The sequence below is a fragment of the Ostrinia nubilalis genome, chromosome 19 (genome assembly GCF_963855985.1).
Source record: "Ostrinia nubilalis chromosome 19, ilOstNubi1.1, whole genome shotgun sequence".
NCBI lineage: Eukaryota > Metazoa > Arthropoda > Insecta > Lepidoptera > Crambidae > Ostrinia > Ostrinia nubilalis.
In genome coordinates this window covers 1,888,859-1,913,827 of record NC_087106.1, presented here as the reverse complement: position 1 = coordinate 1,913,827, position 24,969 = coordinate 1,888,859, and the positions used below count along the sequence as shown (strand labels likewise).

Below are 24,969 nucleotides of genomic sequence, written 5' to 3'. Positions count from 1 at the left end.
GCTAAAATCCTTCCTTTGTGGGGGAGGCCTATGTTCAGCAGTGGACGTCCTATGGCTGAAATGATGATGAATCACCATCATTGATGATGATGATGATTGGTAGCTGTAAACAAGATTAGAAACTAAGCGATCGGCTTGCAACAATTGCGGTTCCTATCATGGTGTCAAGTTTGGGTATGGTATTACAATTGAGGTTACTGAGACTGGAATGTCTGACCGCATGTCTGCGAGTCCTCCGCCTGGACATGAGCTCCCCTGGCTTACCTGGAAGTCTTTAAATAGACTTCGGATGCAGGTCGGCCGTAGTAAGGACAATCTGTTCAGGTGGGAATTCAGGGGGCTCAGACTTGGAGTGCAATTGTGGTTTTGTTCCCCAGTCGACGAAGTGCATGATGTGGTGACAACGCCACTCTTGTGGCGGAGTTTTGGGCTGACATTGTGTTGGCCGTCCAACGCAGCGTGGGACGTCCACCCACAAGGTGGACCGTAGACCTGATAAAGGTAGCAGGAAGGCGCTGGATGCAGGCCGCTACCAACCGTGCGATGTGGAAGTCATTGGGGGAGGCCTATGTTCAGCAGTGGATGTCCTGTGGCTGAAATGATGATGATGACTGTGTAGGTTGTTTGTCGACACGACAAGAAGAATATTGAGGTTGGTCTCGGACTCTCTACATAGTAGATGTGACATGGATCTACCTATAGGTCTCATTTTTTATCATGATGTTCACCGAAGTATGAGTTGAGTTTTCTTTTTGGACAATCAAGTAAAATCGCGGGAAGTACCTGGATGCGACCAACGCAAGACGGGTTGTGGAAATCTTTGGGGGTGCCTTTGTCCAACAGTAGGCATCATTTGGCTGAAACGAACCAGTAGATTCAACCCTGCAATGTCATTAGTAACATGGGAATAAAAAGGAAAACATTTTTGTGATTTATGTCTCCCATGTGAGCACCCTGATTAAGAGATTTGTGACCATTTGGCATACCCAATAAAATAAGCTTTTGGGTCTGACCTAGTCGAAGTTGTTTTACAATACCTTCACCTTGACCTAAATTGAAAGTTCCAGATACTGAAATGTCGCTAATGAAAGACAGATTGTAGTTTCATAAGCTGTTGATCTTATGTACCTACAACTTAGTAGATTTAATCGTTCGTTCGTTCGTTTCAGCCGAAAGACGTCCACTGCTGGACAAAGGCCTCCCCCAAGGACTTCCGCCATTGTAATGTAGTAGATTTAATATCTAAAGATAAAAAGATAATTACGTGTACTTTATTGATTACAGGAAGTGTAGTTGCTTAATGTACCCTTTTTATTTTCACAAACAAAAGCCAATTATATAAATCGTTTGCGTGATTTTCCGTGTTTTTTTAACCGCTAGAGGGCGTGCCTAATGGATTGACGAATTGCTGTAGAATGAACTAATTACAGAGTGTGTGAAAAAAATGATTTATTGTCTGGCAGCGTACTGTAGAACACAACAGGGGTGGATGTGGTAGGCTTTTCCCATCTCTCGTGCCCACCGCTGCAACTCCTGTGTAGGCAGGATCTACAGCTTGACCGCCAATAAAAACTCAACCAATGAAGGTCAAGTTTGTCCCGGGGGAAAGTTAAACTGTCATTGGACCCGCAACGAAATTAATCAAATGAACATAGGAGAAGTTTGAAATTAAGGTATATGGTAGGCTTATGGCGAGATCTTAGAAAATTATATTTCTAGCATCTGGTTCGAATTCTGAATTTATGTCTGAAAAGAATAAATGCATACTAGAATCCTTTCCGTTACAAAACTTTAGATACCAGCTGTTTAAGCCTACCTGAATCCTTCACAGACCGACTACTGTTCGTTTGTTACAGAAGAAATTAAATGAAATTACCTAGTTAGTATCTGGGTCATTCCACCGGCCAAGAAAATCACGTGTCCGGGGTCAAAAAGTACCCGAATATCATAATATTTTAGTAACAAATATTTTTATCTAATAGTATAACTTTGGTTCTTGTTGTTAAACCACAGAGATAGTTAATAATGGTTAATTAAGTAATTTAAAAAAAATCGTAAGTCGTCAAAAATTGATTACCACGACGTGTCCGCGCTCCCGATTTCAGAACAAATTTGCTCGTATAAATTAATCCGTTATTATTACCGCTTTCAATGCTTATGTAATCGATTACTGATTAAATAAACATTGATAAATTAAATACGATATAACTATATGACTAAAAGGTTTTGTAAAATAACTATTTGAAATTGTGTCCGGGCGTTAACCGTGATTACCCCGACACGTCACTAATGTGCGCCTACGTCCTTAGCTACGCAATTTAGAAACGAGCTCTATCCTCCCCCGTGAACCTTTAGTGGTGGCCTGCGTGCCGAGGTGATTGGTAATGCAACTCGTCGCAGGATTTCGGAGTTATCGAGATAAGAATATGATTACCCCGACCTTGGTTCAGTGCACGATTGATTTACTCTATCCAATTTTTTTAGGTTTCTTTACATGGAAAGTTCTTGAGAATGTACAGGAATAATGGTCCATGTAACCGCATTTTTGTGTATTAAAACATATGAGATTCAACTTACAGATTGGGCAGGGCTCAGGATAAACCTTAATTTTTTGACTACCCCGACCTTGATTACCCCGACTTTTGTCACCGAGTAATCAATAATACTGTAATTTTACTAATGAATGATTAACTAAATAACGTTTAATAAGCAAAATTACCCTTTACTAAAATGAAATCCTATCTCCTATTAATACATAATATTATCCCTCAAAATTGGCAAGACCCCTGGACTCGACCTTATCACCGCTGAAATGCTGTAAGCCGATGTAAACTCCGCCGTTAACGTCCTGACACCTGTCTTCGAAAACATCTGGATGGAAGAGGAACTCCCAGACGATTTGCATAAGGGGCTTCTAATTATTGTGCCGAAAAAAGGGTAAAGCAAGGGTATCAGTACCGGAAGACCCAAGAGATGCGATCTGGAGTGAGGAATTGCACACCGTTGGTGCAGAGGATGTCCAACGAGTCCACAATTTCACTTACCTCGGGAGCATCGTTTCAGAGCCTGGAGGTACCGAAGAGGACATCACTTCGCGCATTGCCAAGGCCAGAGCTACCTTCGCACAACTTCGAGCCGTATGGCAGTCACGGAAATTGACCCAAGCAAGATCAAAATATTCGGGTCCAACGTCAAACCAGTTCTGCTCTATGGGCGTGAAACGTGGAAGGTCACTAAGGTTATCTCGCACCAGCTGCAGATCTTCTTCAGCCGCTGTCTTCGCCGAATTCTCCAAAATCTTCAAACGACGAACTTTTGGAACGCTGCCACGAAATACCGATCTTTCAGCAGAATAAACGCTGCAAGTAGAACTGGATCGGCCACACTCTCCGAAGGGACCCCGATCACATCCCCAAGCAGGCTCTAGATTGGAACCCCCAGGGAAAATGCAAACGTGGTCGCGCCAAAAAAACATAGCGGCGCACTGTTAAGACTTGGAGCGAGATCAAACACGAAGCTCAAGACCGAATGCGATGGAGGACTGTTGTGGACGCCTTCTGTCCCATATAGGAGACATAGGACATTGAGTCACTAATATTAGGGTATTTCTCATCGCCACGGTTCTCATCGTCACCTTCGTGGCAAATTTTATTTCTAACTTATTTCAACTTTTTGTAAACAAAAATTGTAGCGCTTGATGTGAAGAGTGTATTCTCAGTAAATCAGTCAAATAGTGAGTCTCGTTTGGAAGCTTTAACATTTTGAATTTTTTGATGCCACGAAAGTGATTCTGTACTTCACAGCAATAATTTTTTCAAACTTTACTACTGTAAATGACTATTTAGTGTTTATAAAACATATATTTTGTCTTATTTTCATAGATAAATAGCAATAACATAATATAAATAGCAATTTTTTTATTTTTAAAGCTTGTACATATTTTAATTTTTACCCTTTTTTATTTAGTATTAGTTATTCACTTGTCGATATTAAATAGGTACCTACTTAAATAAAATAAAACTTTACCTTTACAAGATAAAATTTTACCTATAATGTCACCTACTAAGTTACAAGATTCTACGCAATTGGTTTTAAGGGTGACACTGGTGGCATTCTGAAATGCTAAAGAAGCAAAAAAAGGATTATCAGTACCACAATAAAAAAAAACTGTAACTGATTATCAGTCCCTCAACAAAAATATATTTTTTATTGAGGCCAGATGTTGTACAACTTTTAACTCAAACTTCAGATTAAATTTATCTTACAAACAGATACACAGTCCCATATACAGACATACATACAGTCATACAGACAACAAAAATACGAGGCCCTTATTTTTAATTGATGTACTGAACTCTACTTACCACGTATCATTTATTAGTTATTAAAATATTGTAAAAACATAAACACCAGTCACTATATTTTAAAATAAACCAAAGCAAGAAATCACTTTCGTGGCCTAAAATCACCTTCGTGTATAAAACACCACGAAGGTGATGGCACGAAGGTGACGAAAATTTTAGTTTTTTATGAATTATCCTTAAATTTGAATTTAACGGTTCAAGTCGAATACTACACAAATAAGTCTAACATGTTAAGTTTTCAATGGCCTAAGTTTCAATTAAATTGTTTAAATTTTAGAGGTAGAAAATATTGTTCAAGCAAGGGACGGTATGTCTATGGATAATCACAAAAAGTTACGTATTTTTTTCGCGGAGCGACGATCGACCTATCTCACCTCCCCAATGGCCGGAGCGCGACTGACGTTAACCGAATAGAATGATGTGATTGGTTACTGGTGTTCGGTTTAACGGCAATCTTGTATTATAACTCAAAATTTTAGGTACCTAAAATCGTGTGACCAACGTATTTCGCTTTCTCAATTCGAAATAATTATAAGAAGATATTTTTTTGACTATTGTGTGGAAAGTATATTTAATTACGATGATTTAAGTATATGCTACACACAAATTGAATGAAAATTGTGAATGCAGTAACCAAATGTTTCATTGCAACCGAGGGTGTGACACGATGAGAACGCAAAAAATGACCCCGTTTCTTATCGTTTCATGTGATGTTTTCGTATTATTTTTGCTTCTATTACGATAAAATTTATTTTATATGTAGCTAAATAGATATTTTATCATCTGATTTCAAAGTTATTGTTCTAACTTATACCGTTTATGAACTATTATTGTGTGACCATCAAATTTGAGTGTAAATGAGAAGTACCCATTATATGTATGTTTTTTACTCTTTTACGCAACAACTACTTAACAGATTTTGTTCAAACTTTACAATATTGTCGTTTATACATCAAAATAACAAATGGCTAGTTATAATAACATTTATTTTACCATAACTTAAAAAAAAAAACCTTAGAAAATAAAATATTTTGTTTTATTTTTGATTACTCTGACTCCCAACTTTGATTACCCCGACCATGAAAATTTTGATGTCGCATAACTTTTTATTCCTGCTTGCTACAGATGGGCCAATATAAAAAATATGCTCGTAATAATGTCTATTTTGAAATGTTTTACCTAAACTTACTCTAAATTCAAAAATAAAAAAGGTCGGGGTAATCAACAAAATAATCCAGATCCGGAGAATGACCGATCTGTTTTAACGACTTTTGGAAAAGCTTGTGGACCCACACAACAATTTATCCTTCAACGCTAGTAAAATACTGCCTTTTTAAACCTGGATCAAACCGTAGGTTGATAAAGTGGGATTAATATTTACGAGTATCACGTATACCTAAATAAAATGCAGTCCACTTACCTTGCGTAGACCGGAGCCGTGTCGCAGCCGACTGCGCAGCACCAGCTGGTTCCAGGTTCCAGATTCCAGTCGTCCCAGCAGTTCCTTCGGGTTCAGCACTTTCGAAGAGAAACTTGAGATCACATACTTATAGATACGCCCGATATTACGTGTCTAGTAACTACACACATTATCACTAATTATATACCTTTTAAATAAATTATCAAATTAGATTAAATAAATTATCGAATAGAATATGGCGAGAGTCCGATGCACGCTTCAAAAATATACAGGGTGTTAGGTAAATGGGTATATGAGCCGACACTAGCCCATGTTAACATGGTCATATAAATAGTATGGTGAAGTCAGAAAATTGATATCATCATTTTATTTTTTTTAATTTTCATACAAAATAAATTTTATAAATTCCGATTTATATGAAAATTAAAATAATTAAAATGAAGATATCAATTTTCTGACTTCACCATACCATTTATATCACCATGTTAGCATGGGCTAGTGTTGGCTCATATACCCATTTACCTAACACCCTGTATAACTACCCGCAAGTTGTAATAAAATTCGAACGCGCACGAGCAGCCTAATACGGCCGCGTTTCGACACTGACTAACTGTATTGCCTGTGCAAAAAATCAATACCGTATTAAATAAAATAAAATTGTGGAAAAATAGTAGGAAAAAAACCTAAACTATTTATTTTGTTTTTTATTTATTCTTTTTATAATTTTAAAGATTTTTAAACCGTATTAAATAAAATTAAATTGAGGAAAAATAGTTGTAAAAAATCAATAAAAAAAATGAAATTTATTTTGTTATTTTTTTTTAATTCTAGTAATTGGTTTAATTCTATAAGGTAACTAAGTATAATAATGTCTAGTGATGTTACTGCTTTGGTTGCGTTGTATAAAAATCAGTAATGAGAAAAATATCTTTATTAGCATAAATATTGCCTCCATTGCGAGTAATTAACAAATTGGTCAGCGGTGAGTTTGCATAAAAAGTGGTAAAATAACATACTTTTTATGAATTATTTCTTGTCCCACATATTGTAATAAAAATGCCAAAAGTGATTCGTCATTATTACCTTCATTAATATGACCTACTTCCTATTCTTTTTACAAATTTAATTAATTTTCTAATACCACAAATTAATGATAGCTAGTTCCTCTGTGGTTGAGGATTTTTCATCATCAGCCTTATCATCATATTCCATCAGATGAGATGCTGGCTAAGAGCTTCCTCGTTGTAGACAAAAAAAATCTGCAATAGTTTACAAAATATTTGAGGTATGTGCCTCTATCGAATCGCAATATTATGTGCGCAGTCTTCGATTGCAATAAAAATAAAAATAATTATCATCATTTCAACCATAGGTCATAAATAGGGCAGAAAGGCGCTAGCACCTATGCGTCTAGACGCAGACCGCTGCCAATCGATCAACATGGAAATCATTGGGGAGGCCTATGTTCAGCAGTAGACAATGGACATCCTATGGCTGAAATAAAAATAATGTCTTTTACAAAATAGGGATTTTAGTTTGATGTGCCATTGTTTGTACATTTGAATGTGCTGTCCCTGTGCACTCCGCATAGTGACTACTTACCTTTATCTGTTGTTTCTTTATGATAAAACCTTTTGCTTAAAACGATAGAAAATGGGTAAGTTAATAATTCGACGTATAAAATTTCAAATTGTATTTATTAATTACACCTTTTAATATACACAATTCATTCACCCCGATTTGGTCCATCTAGCATTCTCTCTTTACTTGACCATATTTTATTAATAATATAATTTAATTATTATTCTCATATACATAATTTGTTTACCTAATATTTACATTTATACATTTTATATAATATTTAATGTATATTATAGAGCCATGTCTTCAATGAAAATGTAAAATTCCACTATTTCTTTTCTACTGTCGATCCAAAAAATCTTTTAACTATACAGGGTGTTACTTTGCATTCTTGCCATATTTACAGAGGTAACTTTACTACTGATACTGAACACAAATCCGTTAAAAAATAATGCCCGAAAATTTTGATTTTTAATTTTGAATATTTTATTTTATCGACAATCAGTTAAAAACATCACTAATTATCGTAACACATGCACATCACTTGTTAGCGAAGGCGATGGAGACTTTTTTACTTTTTATTGTATTTTTAAATATCTATTGCAATCTATTGTCTTTAAAATGTCTTTTTGACACTTTTGTAAAAAACTGAGAAATCCATCAATCACAAATCACGTTACAAATAATACAAAAATGACTGAAGTGTATTCAAACAACGAACAATTTAATCAAAATGGTGCTTGGAGTGTCTGCAAGACGTCTTAGACGAAATGCTTGATGACGTACCCTTAGCGTTACACCAAATGCTCTACTACCAGCAGGATGGTGCTCCCCCACAATAAGGACGTCAAGTGCGCGAATAATACGTTTGGTGAACAGTGGATTGGAAGAGGGAATCCAGTAGCTTGGCCACCACGATCCTCGGACCTAACACCAATGGACTATTATTTTTGGAGTGACTTGAAACGACCTGGTATGCGCAGAAGAGATAAATAGTGTAAACCTAGTGTAAACGTGTTACGTGAAAGGATTGTTTCAGCGAAATTGTGAGATAAAACGTGTATGTGTTGCGAAAACTAAAGCGAAATACCTACGCTTCGCCGTGCTAGACTTTGCCTTCATCAGAACGGCGGACACTTTGAACACTTGCTTCGCAGTACGTAAACTTTGTAAGTAGGAACTTATCAAATTATCAATAAATAATTATTTGTGAACAAGGTGATTTCATTTCATACTTAATTTATTAATTTGTAAAAATAGGGAACAATGTTATAAATTAATTAAAAGCCTAATAATTATTACGTATTTTTGACGGTCCTAAGCCCGAAAAGTAGAAACTGAGAGCAGAAAGGAAAATCTAAAATCAACTGAAGAGTATTTTAAAATAATTATTATGACTGGATAAAAAGGCTGGTACCCAGAGCCATAAAACATCACAGATTAATAAGAACTAGGCCACGCCCACTAGGTTTATTCCAATTGCGCCTGTAGAACGTGCGAGACAAAATTGGTTTATTCCAATTTGTACTGCAAAACCAAATTTACTAAAAACTCAGTGTACTTTCTTTATGGGAGTCTCTTGTTTATATTAAATAATAGGTATTGTTCCCTACTTTTATCTCTGTGAATATGGCAAGAATGCAAAGTAACACGGTGTATAATTTATACAAATCAACTAATTATATACATCTATTTGCCTATTTATTGATTGTATGAAAGAAAGCTTGGAAGAGTATAACCAATGCAATTTAGTTATTATTCGTATAAGCACCAATATTTGAATTCTATTATTATAAATTTACAATAAGTATTTTCATTTTCTAACGAAGATCAATAAAATTTATCATAATCATAGAAAAGTAAATACAGTAAAATAAAAAGACTGATATTGAAATATCTTCCTTCATTTTTAGGCGCATGCTCGTAGGTTATACAAAAAATATCATATAAATATAATTAACAAATAAGTAGACATCATAAAACTTAATAATCATTGGAGTGGGTTTCTTAATAAATAGGGTCACAAAACCAATTTTGGTTATTAATATAACACGGTCGAGATAACTTCGCAACTGGCGGCCGTGACGTCACATCGACGCTCTGGTACGAACTAGGCTTGTGTAGTACATGTACTAAAGTACTAAAGGAAGCAATTCCTTTATGTGAACGAGAACGAACTATTCCGTATTGGTCGTTCAAATCGGTCTTTTAGTTCACTTTAGTACAGCTGATCACGAATGAATAGGTGTGAACGAGACGTGAAATTGGTTACAAGCGCGCGGGAGCGAGATGGATTCGGCTCTGTAAGTGTATTGCGAGTATTTTGCGACATTCTACTATAAGGTGATAGTAATAAAGACGTTTTTCGTCCGATCTGATTAAAAAAATCGGTACTAAAATGAACTAGGAGTGCTAGAATGAGACGTGAGATTAGTGACATGTGAGCGCGAGTGAGATGGGTAAGGCTCTGTAATTGTGTTGCGAGTATTTTTCGATATTGGACCATAAACACATAGAAATAAAGACTTTTTTCGTTCGATCTACCTAATAGAATCAGTGTACTAAAATGAACTAATAGTACTAGAAGACCGAACTAGTTCATTTGACCGATTGTACTAGTTCGGAGCGATCCGTTCAGTGTCCGAGTAAGAACAAGCCTAGTACGAACGGGGCGAATGCGGGGAGGTGAGCGGGTAAGTGCGAGGGAGAGTCGCATTTTAACGAGGTGCGCAGTTACCTCGATCGGGTTAAACACAATCTAGAATTGGAGTAATAATTGTGATCAATGCAGAACTTGAACACACGTTCGACTTATGCCCGTTTTCACCATCAATCCCTAATTTTAAGTGACCCTTAAGGTAACACTTAATAGCATTTCTTTTTTCATAGGTGTAATTTAAAAATTAGGGATTGATGGTGAAAAAAACGGGCATAAGTATAATTTGGTCGAGAGGACATTTCATTCAGCTTTTGCGCTAGCCATTTATAAACTACTAGTTAAAATAATAATAATAGTACTTACATGAAGGAGTAACACGTTTATATAATCTTTAAAATTAAAATATAACATTACAATATAATGCTTTAATAAAACATATGAAATAAGTCCTTGTAATAAAAATTCTAAGCAATACATTTTAATTTTAACTGGCGGTAGTAATTAGGATTACAAACAAAACCAATTTACCAAAGTACCGACTGAATTAATCCAGGCACTAGTTTTAACTCAAATTAACACATATTTAATCAAATTGCCCCAGTATTTAAAAAGAAAAGAAATATAAAAGTTAGGATACTCAATAAATTGTCTTTCTTTTACACGTAATTTTGCATCTCATTTAGATAAATAAAATAACTATAGTTTAAGATGGTTTTTGGTATGCCTGGGGAAAGTTTTACCCAACTACTTGCTTGTTATTAAAATTCTATGTAGTAGGTAGTAGGTTTTCTAATAAATATTAAAGTTTTTTCTATTTTTGACATGACATTGACAGATATGTCAAAATCCACCAATCATGCAGCATTTGGACCTCCCGTCTACGTATTGCCATCTGGCGGATTTTTCAATCGCGAAAACCCTCATTCACGAAGGCGAGTAAGCTTTACTTGTGTGTGTACGTGTACATGCATAATTGCATATAACGATAGTGTAATGTCTATCAAAACTTTAGAAAAACAACAGTAGCGAGCTACCAGACATGTAAAGCTCACTCGCCTTCATGAATTGCAACAACATATCAGTATTATTTCAGACCTTTGTTGCAATATAAAACAACAAAATTTATTTTTTTAGGAAGAATAGGAGTCAAATAATCACATTAGTTGACATAAAACTTAGGACACTTCCTAAGTTTAAATTACTTAATTGAGTTTAAAACCTGACTGAATCTAAGTACTTACTCTACATAATTGTATTTAGGATTATTATGTACTATTGTCCTTTGATTGAGTCAGTTTGCAAATGTCTTTGTAACTTCTCTATCTTATCTTTCTTCCTAGAAATTAAATCAAAATTAAAATAAACATCATAAATGAAGCAAATTGATAATGACCAATTATGATTACCTTGTAAATATCACTTGAAGATAACTTATAAAAAGATACAAAAACTTAAGACGTATTCAAGCAAAACTGTGTCCCAGCTAAGCCATCAACTTTAAATCCCAAAGCACAAGGTTTATTTTCGTATGGATTTAATGTGCTGGTTTATATGTAAATAGGTATTAAATCTGGAACACAGTCAGACAAAAACACACCTTATATTATTATACGCTTAAATCTACACTTGCGTGGCATTCTCACCAGCGTTTAACAGGAACGGTTCTTTCACTTCACAAGAGTTCCTCTTCCGAGGTTTTGGAGGAGGTTTGGGAACTTTTGTCCTACCTAAAGTACCACTCACCACGTTCACACTGTACCCCACTCGCAGATCCCTTGGATTCTTTAGGAGACTTTCACTTTCAGAGAGCATGACTTTCAGAGGCCTCGTCTCAGAGTTCTTCCCACGACCCTGAGCCATAGACATAGCTTGCAGCATCAGCAATTGGTTGTGGATGTTTGGCGAACTCAAGCTGTTCCTTGGAATGGTAGCATGAGGAGTGCCAGGCGCAGGAGATGGAGCTGGCTCGATTTCTTCCGAATCCAAGAAACCAGACCCCATTTTGCTGATCGGACCTAAATCCATCTCGCTTTTGTTCAAGCTGTAGTAATGTCCTCCGTAAGAAAATAGTCTGGAGTTTAAGTGATCATAATATGGAATCACGCCGTTTAGAGTGGAGAAGACTTGAGGTCGCAAACTGCTTTCTGGAATGTTCCCCTTTGGTCTTCTTGGGAGAGTCACGTAGCCAGCTTTCGAGCCGATCAACGGCGTCGATCCTTGGAAGTTTGGGGACTGGAATCTAGAATACATGGAAGGTATGGCTGTGACGCCATACCCCGGCGATTTCAACGGGCTGTCAAGGTTTCCGTGAGCTATTCTCTCCTGGCCTGAAGTGCTGCCCCCTGCTGGAGATATTTGCGTGGATCCTCGTAATGGAAACGAGAGGAGGTCTGGAGGATACGCTTGATGTTCTTGAGTGAGGTGATCCATGAGAAGAGTCTCTTGCGATATCTTCGGCATTTCTATATCAGCGTGCCTGCTTGTATCTTCATTAGAGGCTGTGGACAAAGAAGATTTGTTATTTCAATTGTTTGGCTAATTCATTCGTCATTAAACTAATTTATACAGCTCTCTAGTTAGGCATCTCAATTGTAGCATCATTCGCATTTAATTAACCAACAAACTACGTCTACAATGAAAATAATTTTGCTGCCGCAAAATTCAAATTTGTCTCTTTGACATTCAAATAAAGTTTTGGCAGGGAAATGTTATTTGTAGCTACAATCAAGTCGGCACAAAGGAGTTCTTCGTTTAGTTTTATGCTCGGGCACGCAACCGGGAATGTTTTACAAAATATAGTTTCCCGTTGTAAATTATGTGGTATTCGAGGTGACATTCGAAGAAGAACACAATCGTGTCTCGCTATAGCGAAGTTTTCATTTAATAGAAGAATTTAAAATTAAATCTTTGACTTATACACTAAGCTTAAATTACGTAGCTAAATTAATTACAATTCGTAATTTCTAGTATAATTTAGATGACATCTTATCTTAAGTAATTATAGTTTCCATTACAGAATTAAATTAGTTAGGCAGTTATTTTAGTAACGATTCAAAGATAAGGACAAACAATTTACCAATAAGATTTTTTCAGATGTGTGACGTGATTTATAAAAACAACTTTTTACTTTTATAGGTATCCTACTAGTAAGTAGCGCGAGTTATAAAAGTATTTTGTTATTTTGCTTCTTTGCCTTTTCGTTTACTGATTGCTTTGAAGTTTATATTGAACTTCAAGCAATAAATTCTTTTAAAACTTGCCACTGCTCATTGCTAGGATATTGAGAAAACTTTGTATTGCCTGCCGGTGTTAACAGTCTAGTTTCTTTGCATTTAAAGAAATAAGTCAACAAATTGTATAACACCGATCTAGCATTGGGTACGAAACTTTTTAATAATTTAAAAAAGATTTATACGAATTTTATTGTGGGATTGAAACCTTTAATCTTGTAAGTTAAAATAAAAATCACAAAACAGTTGATAACATACCTAACTGTTTGAATATAACCGAGATATTTCCCTTCATTTGTTTGTCTAACCGTAGAATACTGAAAATAAATGCGCCGGAACAATCTTAGTTACCTAAACCCGTCTTGTGTCAATATTAGCTTCGTACAAACCAATTTTCGTCTACCTCTTTGGGCAATATCATAAATTCGGCGCGAAATATTACTGCCCCAGGGATTCTGGAAGCTTGAGAAATATAAGCATTGATAAACAATGAGCGCCTGGCTGCTAGCTCTTGGCAAAGTTTCAGATCTGAGACCTAATGCTCTGCATCTGATTTAGGAGATCAACATTTGAATTAGTCTTGACTTGCTCGCTTTGGTAGTGATGTAGCTCGATTGTGCATAATGATATCGATAGTTTTTGTAAAGCAAAGGCATGGCTGGTTTTGCAGTGTTAGTAAAAAAATAGACAATTGTTTTGACAGGTAAGTAATATAAATAGTTTGATTAACTCATTTTATTAATTCAAATTCAAATTCAAATTGTTTATTTGCCTACTAAGTGTACATTAGAGGTCTTATCACTAATACATGTGTGCTTATTACTTAGTTACCTAGTTAAGGCATTGCAAAGGTTTGATGGGAGGGCTACATTATTTATTTTTATAAATAAGTAAGTATTTATAATAAGTATAAATAAGAGTGTTACATTAATATTAAATCAAATATTCTATTGAATATAATATGTCGGCTCGTCAGGGATTCGAACCTCGGATATTGTGGGCGAAATAGGGTATCGTGCAATGAGAATGAGACTTGTGTTCGAACACTTTTAATAATCGTCAAACAGAGTTCAAAATCAGCACTTAGTTCTTAGTACTACAATCTAGACTTCGTCGAGCGATAAAATAGGCACTAGGTGAAACGTGGGACAGTTCCGTGACGATGTCTTCTCTTGTCGGCGTCCGGAGCGAAAGTGAGTTCGATCCGTCCCGCCGTGACCGTTACGACTCTGTCGAAGCGCGCCAAAGCGGTGTTGCGCCGATTCGCCGCTAGGTGGCGCACTTGCGTTTCACTTTAGTGTCCGTACTCATGACCGTCTGCGACACGGCCATCCTGAGTGTCACACGTCCTCGTGTGATCATCTGAAAAAACCAAAAGAACAGCACAGTATCCGCTCGGCCAATCCTATTTCAAGCAACTTATGTGCTTTCAGAAATGAGGAAACTAAACTTTCAGTACTACTAAGATACTCTTTCTACAACTAGTTACTCTTTCTACAACTAGTTACTCTTTCTACAACTAGTTACTCTTTCTACAACTAGTTACTCTTTCTACAACTAGTTACTCTTTCTACAACTAGTTACTCTTTCTACAACTAGTTACTCTTTCTACAACTAGTTTACTATACTCTATCCACTCTTCCAAATAAAAGCCATCCAAGTAGATGTCTAGTGTTTCTAACTAGTAACCATAGCTAGCTATTAGAAACTACCTAGCATTTAGGAATCCAATCACTACTATTCACAATTCCTAATAATTGCTACATTGAAGTCACTAAGACCATGTGGTAAATCATCATTACCAAAAATTACTTCAAAAATTGAATGAGTCCCAGGTATCACAATCGCGGTCCACATTTTTTAGGTAGGGTAACCTCGGGAGCCTAAGTCAATCAACCAATGACTTTATGATCTTAGTTACACACTGCAAGATCCTACTGCACCACCCAGAACTATCGCACTACCGAATTCCCACGGACTACTCAGAGCAGATACCAGTTTCTAATAGGCTACGGCTACGGCATCCTGGTACAATCTCCGATCAAACAATTGAGAAACCTGTGCTTGTAATTAATTAGATGGAACTTGGTCATCCAACTCGTTTCCTTCACAATCTCAATAGGTACTGGGCCTTCAGGGGTCTTCCTAACACGATCATGTGAATACTCAATACACGTTTGTTAATTAGGGATCTTAAAACATAACGGTCACCATCATAGATTTCCACAATTTGAAACGAAGGTAGATGGGTTGACTCATTATAAAGTGGGTCTGACATGGCGGGAAAACTCGAAATATTCGTCTCTATTTGCAGTATAGACGTCTATTCCCACAATCAATTAGAATTTAATACGAAATAATCAACGATCAGTTAGATTTTAACGGATGACTATTCGGAAACACGTACGCTACTATCTACCTAGCGATCGCTTGATACATTATCAAAACACAATAGAGATTAATGTCCATCAAAACTCAATAAACTACATCACAATAACTAAGGCCAGCAAAGCAGTAAACAATACTCTTCATCTCCATCCGATTGTTTCTTACACCATATCACAAACATGGGCTACCTCCATCCGGTACCCGAATACAACACATCATGGGCTACTTTCATCCAGTACCCAAATAAAACACAATCATGGGCTACCTCCCTCCGGTACCCGAATACAAACAATCCGGTGGACTCACAGCGATCGTTTACACCTCCCCGCCAAACGCATGCCATTCACAGTCATGGCCGCACTGCTACGGGAAATCAGGCCCGATTTACGCTTACGACTACGAATGCACGGGAGATGCAAGCAATCTGAGCGACTTGCATACTACGATACTGAGAAAAGTAACTTTAAAATAATTGAGTTTTGATCGACTAATCCTACAACTGGTTTAAGGTCCATGTCCATATGAACGTAGGGGATTCATTATCATCCATGAAAAAGCAATGTACCTCCATCAAGTACACTCATCTACCAAATACTTTATCTAGCATTTTTGTACTACATTAGACACGTCTACCTCAGGCGTTCTAATTTCATTGCAATCCAATGTTCATAATTACACTACCAATCGCTACCACAATCACTGCTATTAAAACATGAAAGTAAAGTAACTCAATTCTAATTATTTTCTAAAATCGAAACTTAACATTTAAGAACATAGAAGTAGCCAGGGCTATGTAACATGATCATTAACTTCAACACTTCAATAATGTTAGTCACTAATAAATTCGTAGGACACTCGAGTATCTCCATATGCCACAGTAATCACCATTACTGAAACTGTACCATTAAGTACCATCACAACACTGTGTGCATCACCCACGGACTACACACTACGGTCTACCAAGACCACGTCTTCTGCCACCGTGTGCATCACTCACCGACTACACACCACGATTTACGGCTCAAGAGCAAACTCGAGTTCCCATTACAGAAAAAATAATCATCATCACCACAACTGTGATCAGCACTTACCTCGACTTCAACTTTAGACTGGTACATAACCCTATGGCATTCTTCTCAATTGATCATGAATAGTAGGTACGCAAGTGCAAAGTGGCAAGGCTGCTTGCTACTTTCCTAAGATGAAATCTTATTTTAAGCTCACCGCCCGTATTCTACTAAACGAGTACCTACAAGGTAAACCGACAAGGAATTCAGGAAGTCTAAGCAATTCTAATAGTTTTAGTCTATTTACATCCGTCACGTACGTCCGTATCGATAATATTCACATCAGTGGTGAACCTACCACCTAGGAATGAAATAATTTTCCAATAACATCTTCATTCAATGTAAACCCAGCTGAGGTCACGCGTAATTGAGCACGTGACGTAATTTATTGCATGTTCTTAACGGGCCCCTTTTTTTGATACCATTTGTACTAATGAGCCAAACCAAAAATTATTTTGAATTAAGATTAAAATTTATCACTTGATTGGACGTAATACTAATTTGCAAACAACTACCTTTTACCAGATGGTAAAACATGAAAATTCATTAACTGAGAACTACCTTTGTCCTATAAAACGTACTTTAACGAAAATACTAGAGAAAAGCCAAAAAGTACAAGTGCCGTTTATTCAAATATAAAGAAAGCATCATGAATAGTAGGTATGTAAGTGCCACAACTTTGAAAGCCATCCCTGTGACTCTCAAAATGAGTGAATGTTATCCCTGTAACAATCACTTTCACTAGTAATCATCCCTGTGACTACTATTGCAATTATCCCTGTAACTGCACAATACACCCCAAGTCATCCCTGTGACTATAGGTTTCAAAATAAAGTAATCATCCCTGTGACTACTATTGCAATTATCCCTGTAACTGCACACTACACCCCAAGTCATCCCTGTGACTATAGGTTTCAAAATAATGTAATCATCCCTGTGACTACATTACTAATCGCAATCATCCCTGTGATCACGATATCGTCATAAGTCGAAAGTCTATGGTCCGTCATCAAGTCAAAATTATGTAATCATCCCTGTGATTACATCACACATCGCAATCATCCCTGTGATTACGAACATAGTGGTAGTCATCCCTGTGACTATCACTCAAGTGGCCTCTACATCACTAATATCATTACTCAAATCATCGTTATTACTAATCAATCGGCACTCGACTGATGGGCATTCCTCCAATTCGATCGTTAATCATTACACAACATAAAATGTATTCTGTGCTGACTACTTGTGTTTGACCTATACCGGTCATTACAGTAACATTATTGAAACGTCTGCCACTCAATCTTGGCGACAATCTTTAACCAACAACAACAAGTATTCAGCAAAAGAATCAAATGAAAAACAATATCGCTCACCCTTGTGATCCAAAGCACTCGCGGGCAACCTCGTTCCGCGCCGCGCCGGTCCAGTGTCCTCCACTTAACCGCCGCCGCCGTCCATTGCTGTGAGCTTGACCACCACCTCGCGCCAGTCCAATGCTGTGAGCTTGACCGCCGTCCTGCGCCGGTCCAACGCTGTGAGCTTGACCGCTGTCTCGCGCCGGTCCAACGCTGTGAACTTGACCGTCGCCCCGCGTCATCTATCCTGATTCTTCATTCTTCTGGCCAGTTATATTCCGGGCATACCCTCAGCTCGACTTTGACACCACTGTTCCGCCCTCAGCGCGGTACTAGCCCACCGGGTGAGACAACATTGGTCGAGGCCCAGTGAACGACCAGCGAGCGAGCGGTTCCTGGATGCCAAAGGAGCTTGCCGGTAGTAGGTATAGGTAGGTATGTTCTTATTTTGTTGGTCCAAAATAGCACGTCGCAAATGTTGGCCTCTTCATTAGCGTGTTGGTTCCAATATCGTTGAAAGTGATCTCAATTGCACGATTCGATCCCAATTCTGATGTCGGCTTGTCAGGGATTCGAACCTCGGATATTGTGGGCGAAATAGGGTATCGTGCAATGAGAATGAGACTTGTGTTCGAACACTTTTAATAATCGTCAAACAGAGTTCAAAATCAGCACTTAGTTCTTAGTACTACAATCTAGACTTCGTCGAGCGATAAAATAGGCACTAGGTGAAACGTGGGACAGTTCCGTGACGATGTCTTCTCTTGTCGGCGTCCGGAGCGAAAGTGAGTTCGATCCGTCCCGCCGTGACCGTTACGACTCTGTCGAAGCGCGCCAAAGCGGTGTTGCGCCGATTCGCCGCTAGGTGGCGCACTTGCGTTTCACTTTAGTGTCCGTACTCATGACCGTCTGCGACAAATATATTATGTTATATATAATATATTTGCTAAAGACTCAGAGCGCCATAACACAAAATATAACAGAAGGTAAACTCATGTATGTACTTCGCTTCGCATACCTGCGCTCGGCCGTCGCGCTAGGGTTGTCTTGTCACGTGTTGCGTTTATTTCGTTATGATAGAAAAATAAAACTTTTAATACTATGGAAGAAAGACAATAACAGATATAAACATTATCCACGTATAATTATGTAGTTATGTTTAGTACGTTATTATTATAATAATAGTTTGCAAACAAATACACGAGTATGACGTAGTAATTATGTAGTTGGGTGGTTGACACTATTATCCAATAATTTCTAAAACCTCTTTAAAACACTTCGATATCCCTAATAATTAAGTTGGCTTTCAATTTGTCAACGTTAAACGAACTATTGAAATACAAATAAATACCTTATTTACCTCCCGGAATCAATTGGTAGTTTAAAAAACGAAAATTTAGTTTTTAATGTTGAGTGTAAGCAACTATCTACCTACTTAACAAATATTATAATAACCCTTTTTTGTTGTTCACTCATTCTCGCACAAAAAAAAAATTCACAAACGCGTGAGCAGCGTCACTCAAGCGAACGCAGTCGCGCCTCGCATTCGTCCGAGACAGTCTTGATAACGCGTACGTGAGCGGTGTCTATGTGTGCGTGGCTCGAGCGCGCTTAGTATGGAGTTTACCTTCTGTTATATTTTGTGGCCATAATGAGATATTTTAATAAAAAATTAAAAAGTATAAAAAGTTAGTTTGTTGTATTATTTATAATGTTGTTTTATAGGGTTTGTTATTTAAATATTCGTCTAGTTTGTAGTAGCAGTTATTTATTAAGAATTGTTTTAGCTTGTTGTTAAAAATTGTGTAATTTTGTTCGTTTTTTATTTCCAGTGGTAATTTATTGTATAGCTTGATGGCCATATAGTATGGGCTGCTATTCAGCATTTTAATTCTCGAGTATGGTAGGCATAGTTTTTCTTTATGACGAGTGTTTACGTTATGGGTGTCTTGCATTTTTTGGAATGAATTTATGTTTTTATAAACAAATGAACATAAATCGTGTATGTATATTGATGTTAGAGTCATTAATTTGTATTTTTTGAAATATGGTTTACAGCTTTGTGTATTATCTATTTGGGCTATAATTCTTACACATTTTTTCTGTAGTAGAAACAAGTCATTGGCATTTACGCTGTTGCCCCATAGCATTATGCCATATTTCAGCCAGGAATATGCGTACGCGTAGTATGTCGTTAATGCTGTTTCTGTGTTGGTGCTGTGTTTGATTTCGAAAAGGGCGTATGTGAACTTTGATAATTTAGTTTTTATTTGATCGATATGTGTTTTCCAATTGATGTTTGTATCTATGTGTAGTCCTAGCAATTTAAAAGTATCTACTGTTTCTAATTGTGTTTTGTCCAGTATTATATTTATGTTTAGGGGAGCTATTGTATATGGTCGGAATTGCATTATTTTTGTTTTATTAAGATTTATTTCTAGGTTGTGTAGTTTAAGCCAATGTGTAATATTTGATAATGTATCATTGATAAGGGTGTTAGGATTTGAGTTTTTTTCGCACTTGATTAAAATAGACACGTCGTCTGCAAAAAGTATGGGAAATGATATTTCTCTATTTAAGATTTTCGGAAGATCGTTAATATAAATTAAAAAGAGTACACAACCTAGTACACTTCCCTGGGGGATTGCAAGAAAGGATTTTTTCCTGGCGGCTTGGTGACTGGAATTGAACCGCCACCGGTGCAGACTGAGAAGATGGTGAATTGTCTGCACGTGAAAAAGAGGTTGTCCGGCTTGCAGAAATTTATATAAGTTACCGTTCCTTGTGTGAAATTAGAAAATGTAAATAAAACAGCTCCCTCTCAATTGACACAATTTATTTTTATCTCGTATGCTCGTATACAGTTAACAATTAAGATATTATAACCACTGTAATAGATAGTGCCAACCTCAAGGGATTCAGGGTCGTTAATTAGGTTCGGTTTGGTGAATATTATAGCCACTACAAATTTCTTAAAACTCAGCCTAAATATTAAAAGACTCTAATAGTTAAGATAACTGCACGATGTCAGGTCGGAAAGACTCCTACTTGAAGGATGGAAAAGTGGGTACCTTGGAAGCCATGCGGTTATAAGCCGTTACCCTGAACGTTCCTCTCTTCTTCCAGGGTCCAACAGGTCTCGCACACTTTTAGGCTCCAAGCAGCGTCCTCCACGGCCTCAAGCGCGCAGTGCCAGATGAAGCTCTTGCATCTCCTCGACAGGTAAGCGTTCAAACTCTTGCAGAGACAGAGGTTTGATGACAAGGAGGAAATGCGAAGAGATCAGCAGTTTAGAAAGGACAAATATTTCATACGAAATGAAGAGAAATTAAAATATATGAAATATCATCAAAATATTGTGTTTAAATTATAGAATTGTGAAATATGAAATTGTTTAAACTACAAAATATTGTAAAATTATGAAATTTGAAAATTGAAAATTATGAAATTATGAAATTATGAAATATTGTAAAATATGAAATTGTAAAATACGAAATTTGAAATCCCGCATGAAGGCTGTTCACTAATTTGAGCTTCGCTCGCAGCCCTCAGCAACCCAATACCCTCATCCGAATAGAATTTAGGGAATTTCTGAAAGAAACCATCACATAAAATACCACGTACTGGAATACGAAAAATATCAATCACGAAAAATAAATAAATTCTCCGACGGGAACTTACCTCATGTGTGATTATTTTAAATTATATTATGAAATTATCGTGGATGCATTCTGCAACACACGATTTAAAACACAGGGGATTACATCCCCGAAAATAATAAAATTGCGGTTGCGCAAGATCGACCAAAATTCCAAAGTGATTTGACAGCTCAACTGACAGCCTGCGAGTCATCGACATCGCAAGACGTTTCGTTTCGCCGCTTAGGTAAAAAGCAAATACTAATAAAAACCATGATGAAAACAATCTCCTGAACACTGAAAATATTCTATTAAAAAATAGAATAATCAAAACAAAAACATTAGGAAATGTTTCAATAAAATATATTTGAATTGACTGAGCAAAAAGCGCCATCTATTGCAAATTAATTCAAAATCACGCCAATAGATGTCGCCAGTGGTATCCTAAATCCAAATATCTAAAAGAAATATCAATTTGTGAAAACAGCCAAAACTGCAACGCTACAATACCCTCCCCCCTAGACATTCGCACGGAGAAAGAATCTGAGCTGCCCTCAGCGAACTACAACTGAAAAGGAAAAAAAAATGTGTCTAAACGCAGAAAGACCTCAAAAAGAAAACGTTCCAGCAGAAACTTCAACTGAAAAAAAAAATTCGAAAAAACAAACAACGAGTTGTAGGGTATGCTGACATAACAGGAACAAAAACAAACTGACTATTCACTAAGCAGAACAAACCAGATGAAAACCAACTACCAGGACTGATGTTCTTCAAGCCTAAAACAATCTCTGCTGTCCGAGCATAAATATAACCCAACACTAACATACAATCATCTTTCATACCTCTCTTTCATACCTGTAAGCATCAGTTTCAAATTACACTGCTTGCCACCTGCATTCAAAATTCCCCATAGAGTCCCAACTGTGAACCAGTGGTACTCGAATCCCCAGTAACGTTGTAAGGCTATTTCGGCCATTACTAACATATTTTCTGGAATAGCCATCCAGTGGGCCCTAGGGAAAGTGTATATTTCAACACATGTCGTCCCTAGAAAAAATGTCTGGGTTATAAAAACCACAGAACAAAAATGTCGCTGGCCACAATATAAATTGGACGTCATCGCAACAAAACACAAAACACAGGGAATAGTGCATAAAAGCACATGATGTCATCCCTGGAAAAGACAAAACAAACGAGGCATGTATATAGGAGATACATAGCACTCACACAAAACAAAACAAAAACACAGAGATAAAATCTCTGGAAAAAAAAATCTGAACTTTAAGTTACAGATAAAGCACCGAGGCAAAACTGTAGCAGATACCCGACAACTCGATTGTGTCCAAAAAAAAATTTTGCTAAAAGAATCTACCGTTAATAAATTCCTAACAGTAAACTACACAATACGATTGTGTCCAAAAAAAAAAAACTAAACTCATAAGTTAGTTACCAAAGTAAAGTACCCACCTACCCAGAAAAAAGAAAAATCCTAAGTCCTACGACTGAGAACCTTGGCATAACAATAATTAAAAAAAAAAAAAAAACTTCCTCAAAGAAGGTAGCTTAATAAAATTATTTTTGAAAAAAAAAACTAAGTGGCAAAAATATTTTCCAAAAGTTATAAGAAAAATTATTATTATTAATTATTAAACTACACAAAAGTTATACAAGAAGAATGGCACTTTACAAGAATTAATAACTTTTAATTGTTATCAAACCAAAACAATAATCAATTAAGTTATTCCCGTATAAACATCAACAAGTTAGTAAGTGTACCCACAAACAACTCACTAGCCAGTAATAACATTATGTACCAAACCTTATAATACACTGCAGTATAATGCCTAAATAACTAATAGGTATAACTGTATTTACTTAATTAAAATCCATTACTTAAGATTCAAAACATTTCAACAAATGTAAACAAATATTTACCAAAAACTAATAAAAGTTATAATATTATGCTAACATTATGTAATACAAAATAATGTGTACTAGGTAACAAGAAATAAAAGTTATATGTCCATAGTGGCACAAAAGCAATTTGTTACCTAAGTACATAAACAATAATTAAAGATTTTAGTCAGCATTATGTAACAAAATATCTGGGTAGGTACTTTAAAATACATTATGTACTTACTTAATATTAGTACAAATGAATAAACACTAAAATTAACACTAAAACTGTGTTTGTCTTGTATGAAAAAACAAAACAATTAAAGTAAGTAACTAAAAGTTATAAGCTATAAAGCCCAAAAGCAGTGTAGGTTTAAGGTAATTATAACCTAACAAAAAAAATGTTACTTACTTGTCCCAACATAATATACAAAATAAGAGTTGCAACACAAAAAAAATGTAACCTAACATCATGTAAACTAACCTCATATAGAGTAGTACGCTCTGTTATAATGGTTAACATAATAAGTTTAAAGTTGACAACCTAAATAAAAAAAATTATGTGGGCATCACAAATAAAATAAATTACAACAAAAAAAAACAAGACAAACAACAGCACACACATGAGAGATTCCCTAATAAAAATTATTAAACAATAAAATAGAAGTGTATGAGCGGATAGTCAGCACACAATGTTGCTTCTATTATTGGCTTTCCACCCATAAACTTCATAAAAAAAAGATGTGGCAATAATAAACATCAAAAGATGGGCGCCACTGCAAGAAAGTCCCCATAGATTTGGTGAGTAGTATTGCCACTGAAAATTTCTCTGCCCCACGTTGGGCGCCACTGCAAGAAAGGATTTTTTCCTGGCGGCTTGGTGACTGGAATTGAACCGCCACCGGTGCAGACTGAGAAGATGGTGAATTGTCTGCACGTGAAAAAGAGGTTGTCCGGCTTGCAGAAATTTATATAAGTTACCGTTCCTTGTGTTGTAATTAGAAAATGTAAATAAAACAGCTCCCTCTCAATTGACACAATTTATTTTTATCTCGTATGCTCGTATACAGTTAACAATTAAGATATTATAACCACTGTAATAGATAGTGCCAACCTCAAGGGATTCAGGGTCGTTAATTAGGTTCGGTTTGGTGAATATTATAGCCACTACAAATTTCTTAAAACTCAGCCTAAATATTAAAAGACTCTAATAGTTAAGATAACTGCACGATGTCAGGTCGGAAAGACTCCTACTTGAAGGATGGAAAAGTGGGTACCTTGGAAGCCATGCGGTTATAAGCCGTTACCCTGAACGTTCCTCTCTTCTTCCAGGGTCCAACAGGTCTCGCACACTTTTAGGCTCCAAGCAGC

At 36.5% G+C, this 24,969-nt stretch overlaps 1 protein-coding gene across 7 annotated transcripts in view; it reads right to left on the bottom strand.

Moving 5' to 3' along the window:
- Window positions 1–7,462: 7,462 nt before the first annotated feature.
- The window catches only part of LOC135081030 (uncharacterized), a 168,789-nt gene continuing 151,282 nt past the window's right edge, over window positions 7,463–24,969 (bottom strand). For all 7 annotated transcript variants that reach the window (XM_063975749.1, XM_063975756.1, XM_063975753.1 and 4 more), the window contains one exon: window positions 7,463–12,522. In XM_063975749.1, coding sequence (XP_063831819.1) covers window positions 11,645–12,522 — 878 coding nt within the window. In that variant the 3' untranslated portion in view covers window positions 7,463–11,644. The remainder of the gene's footprint in view (window positions 12,523–24,969) is intronic.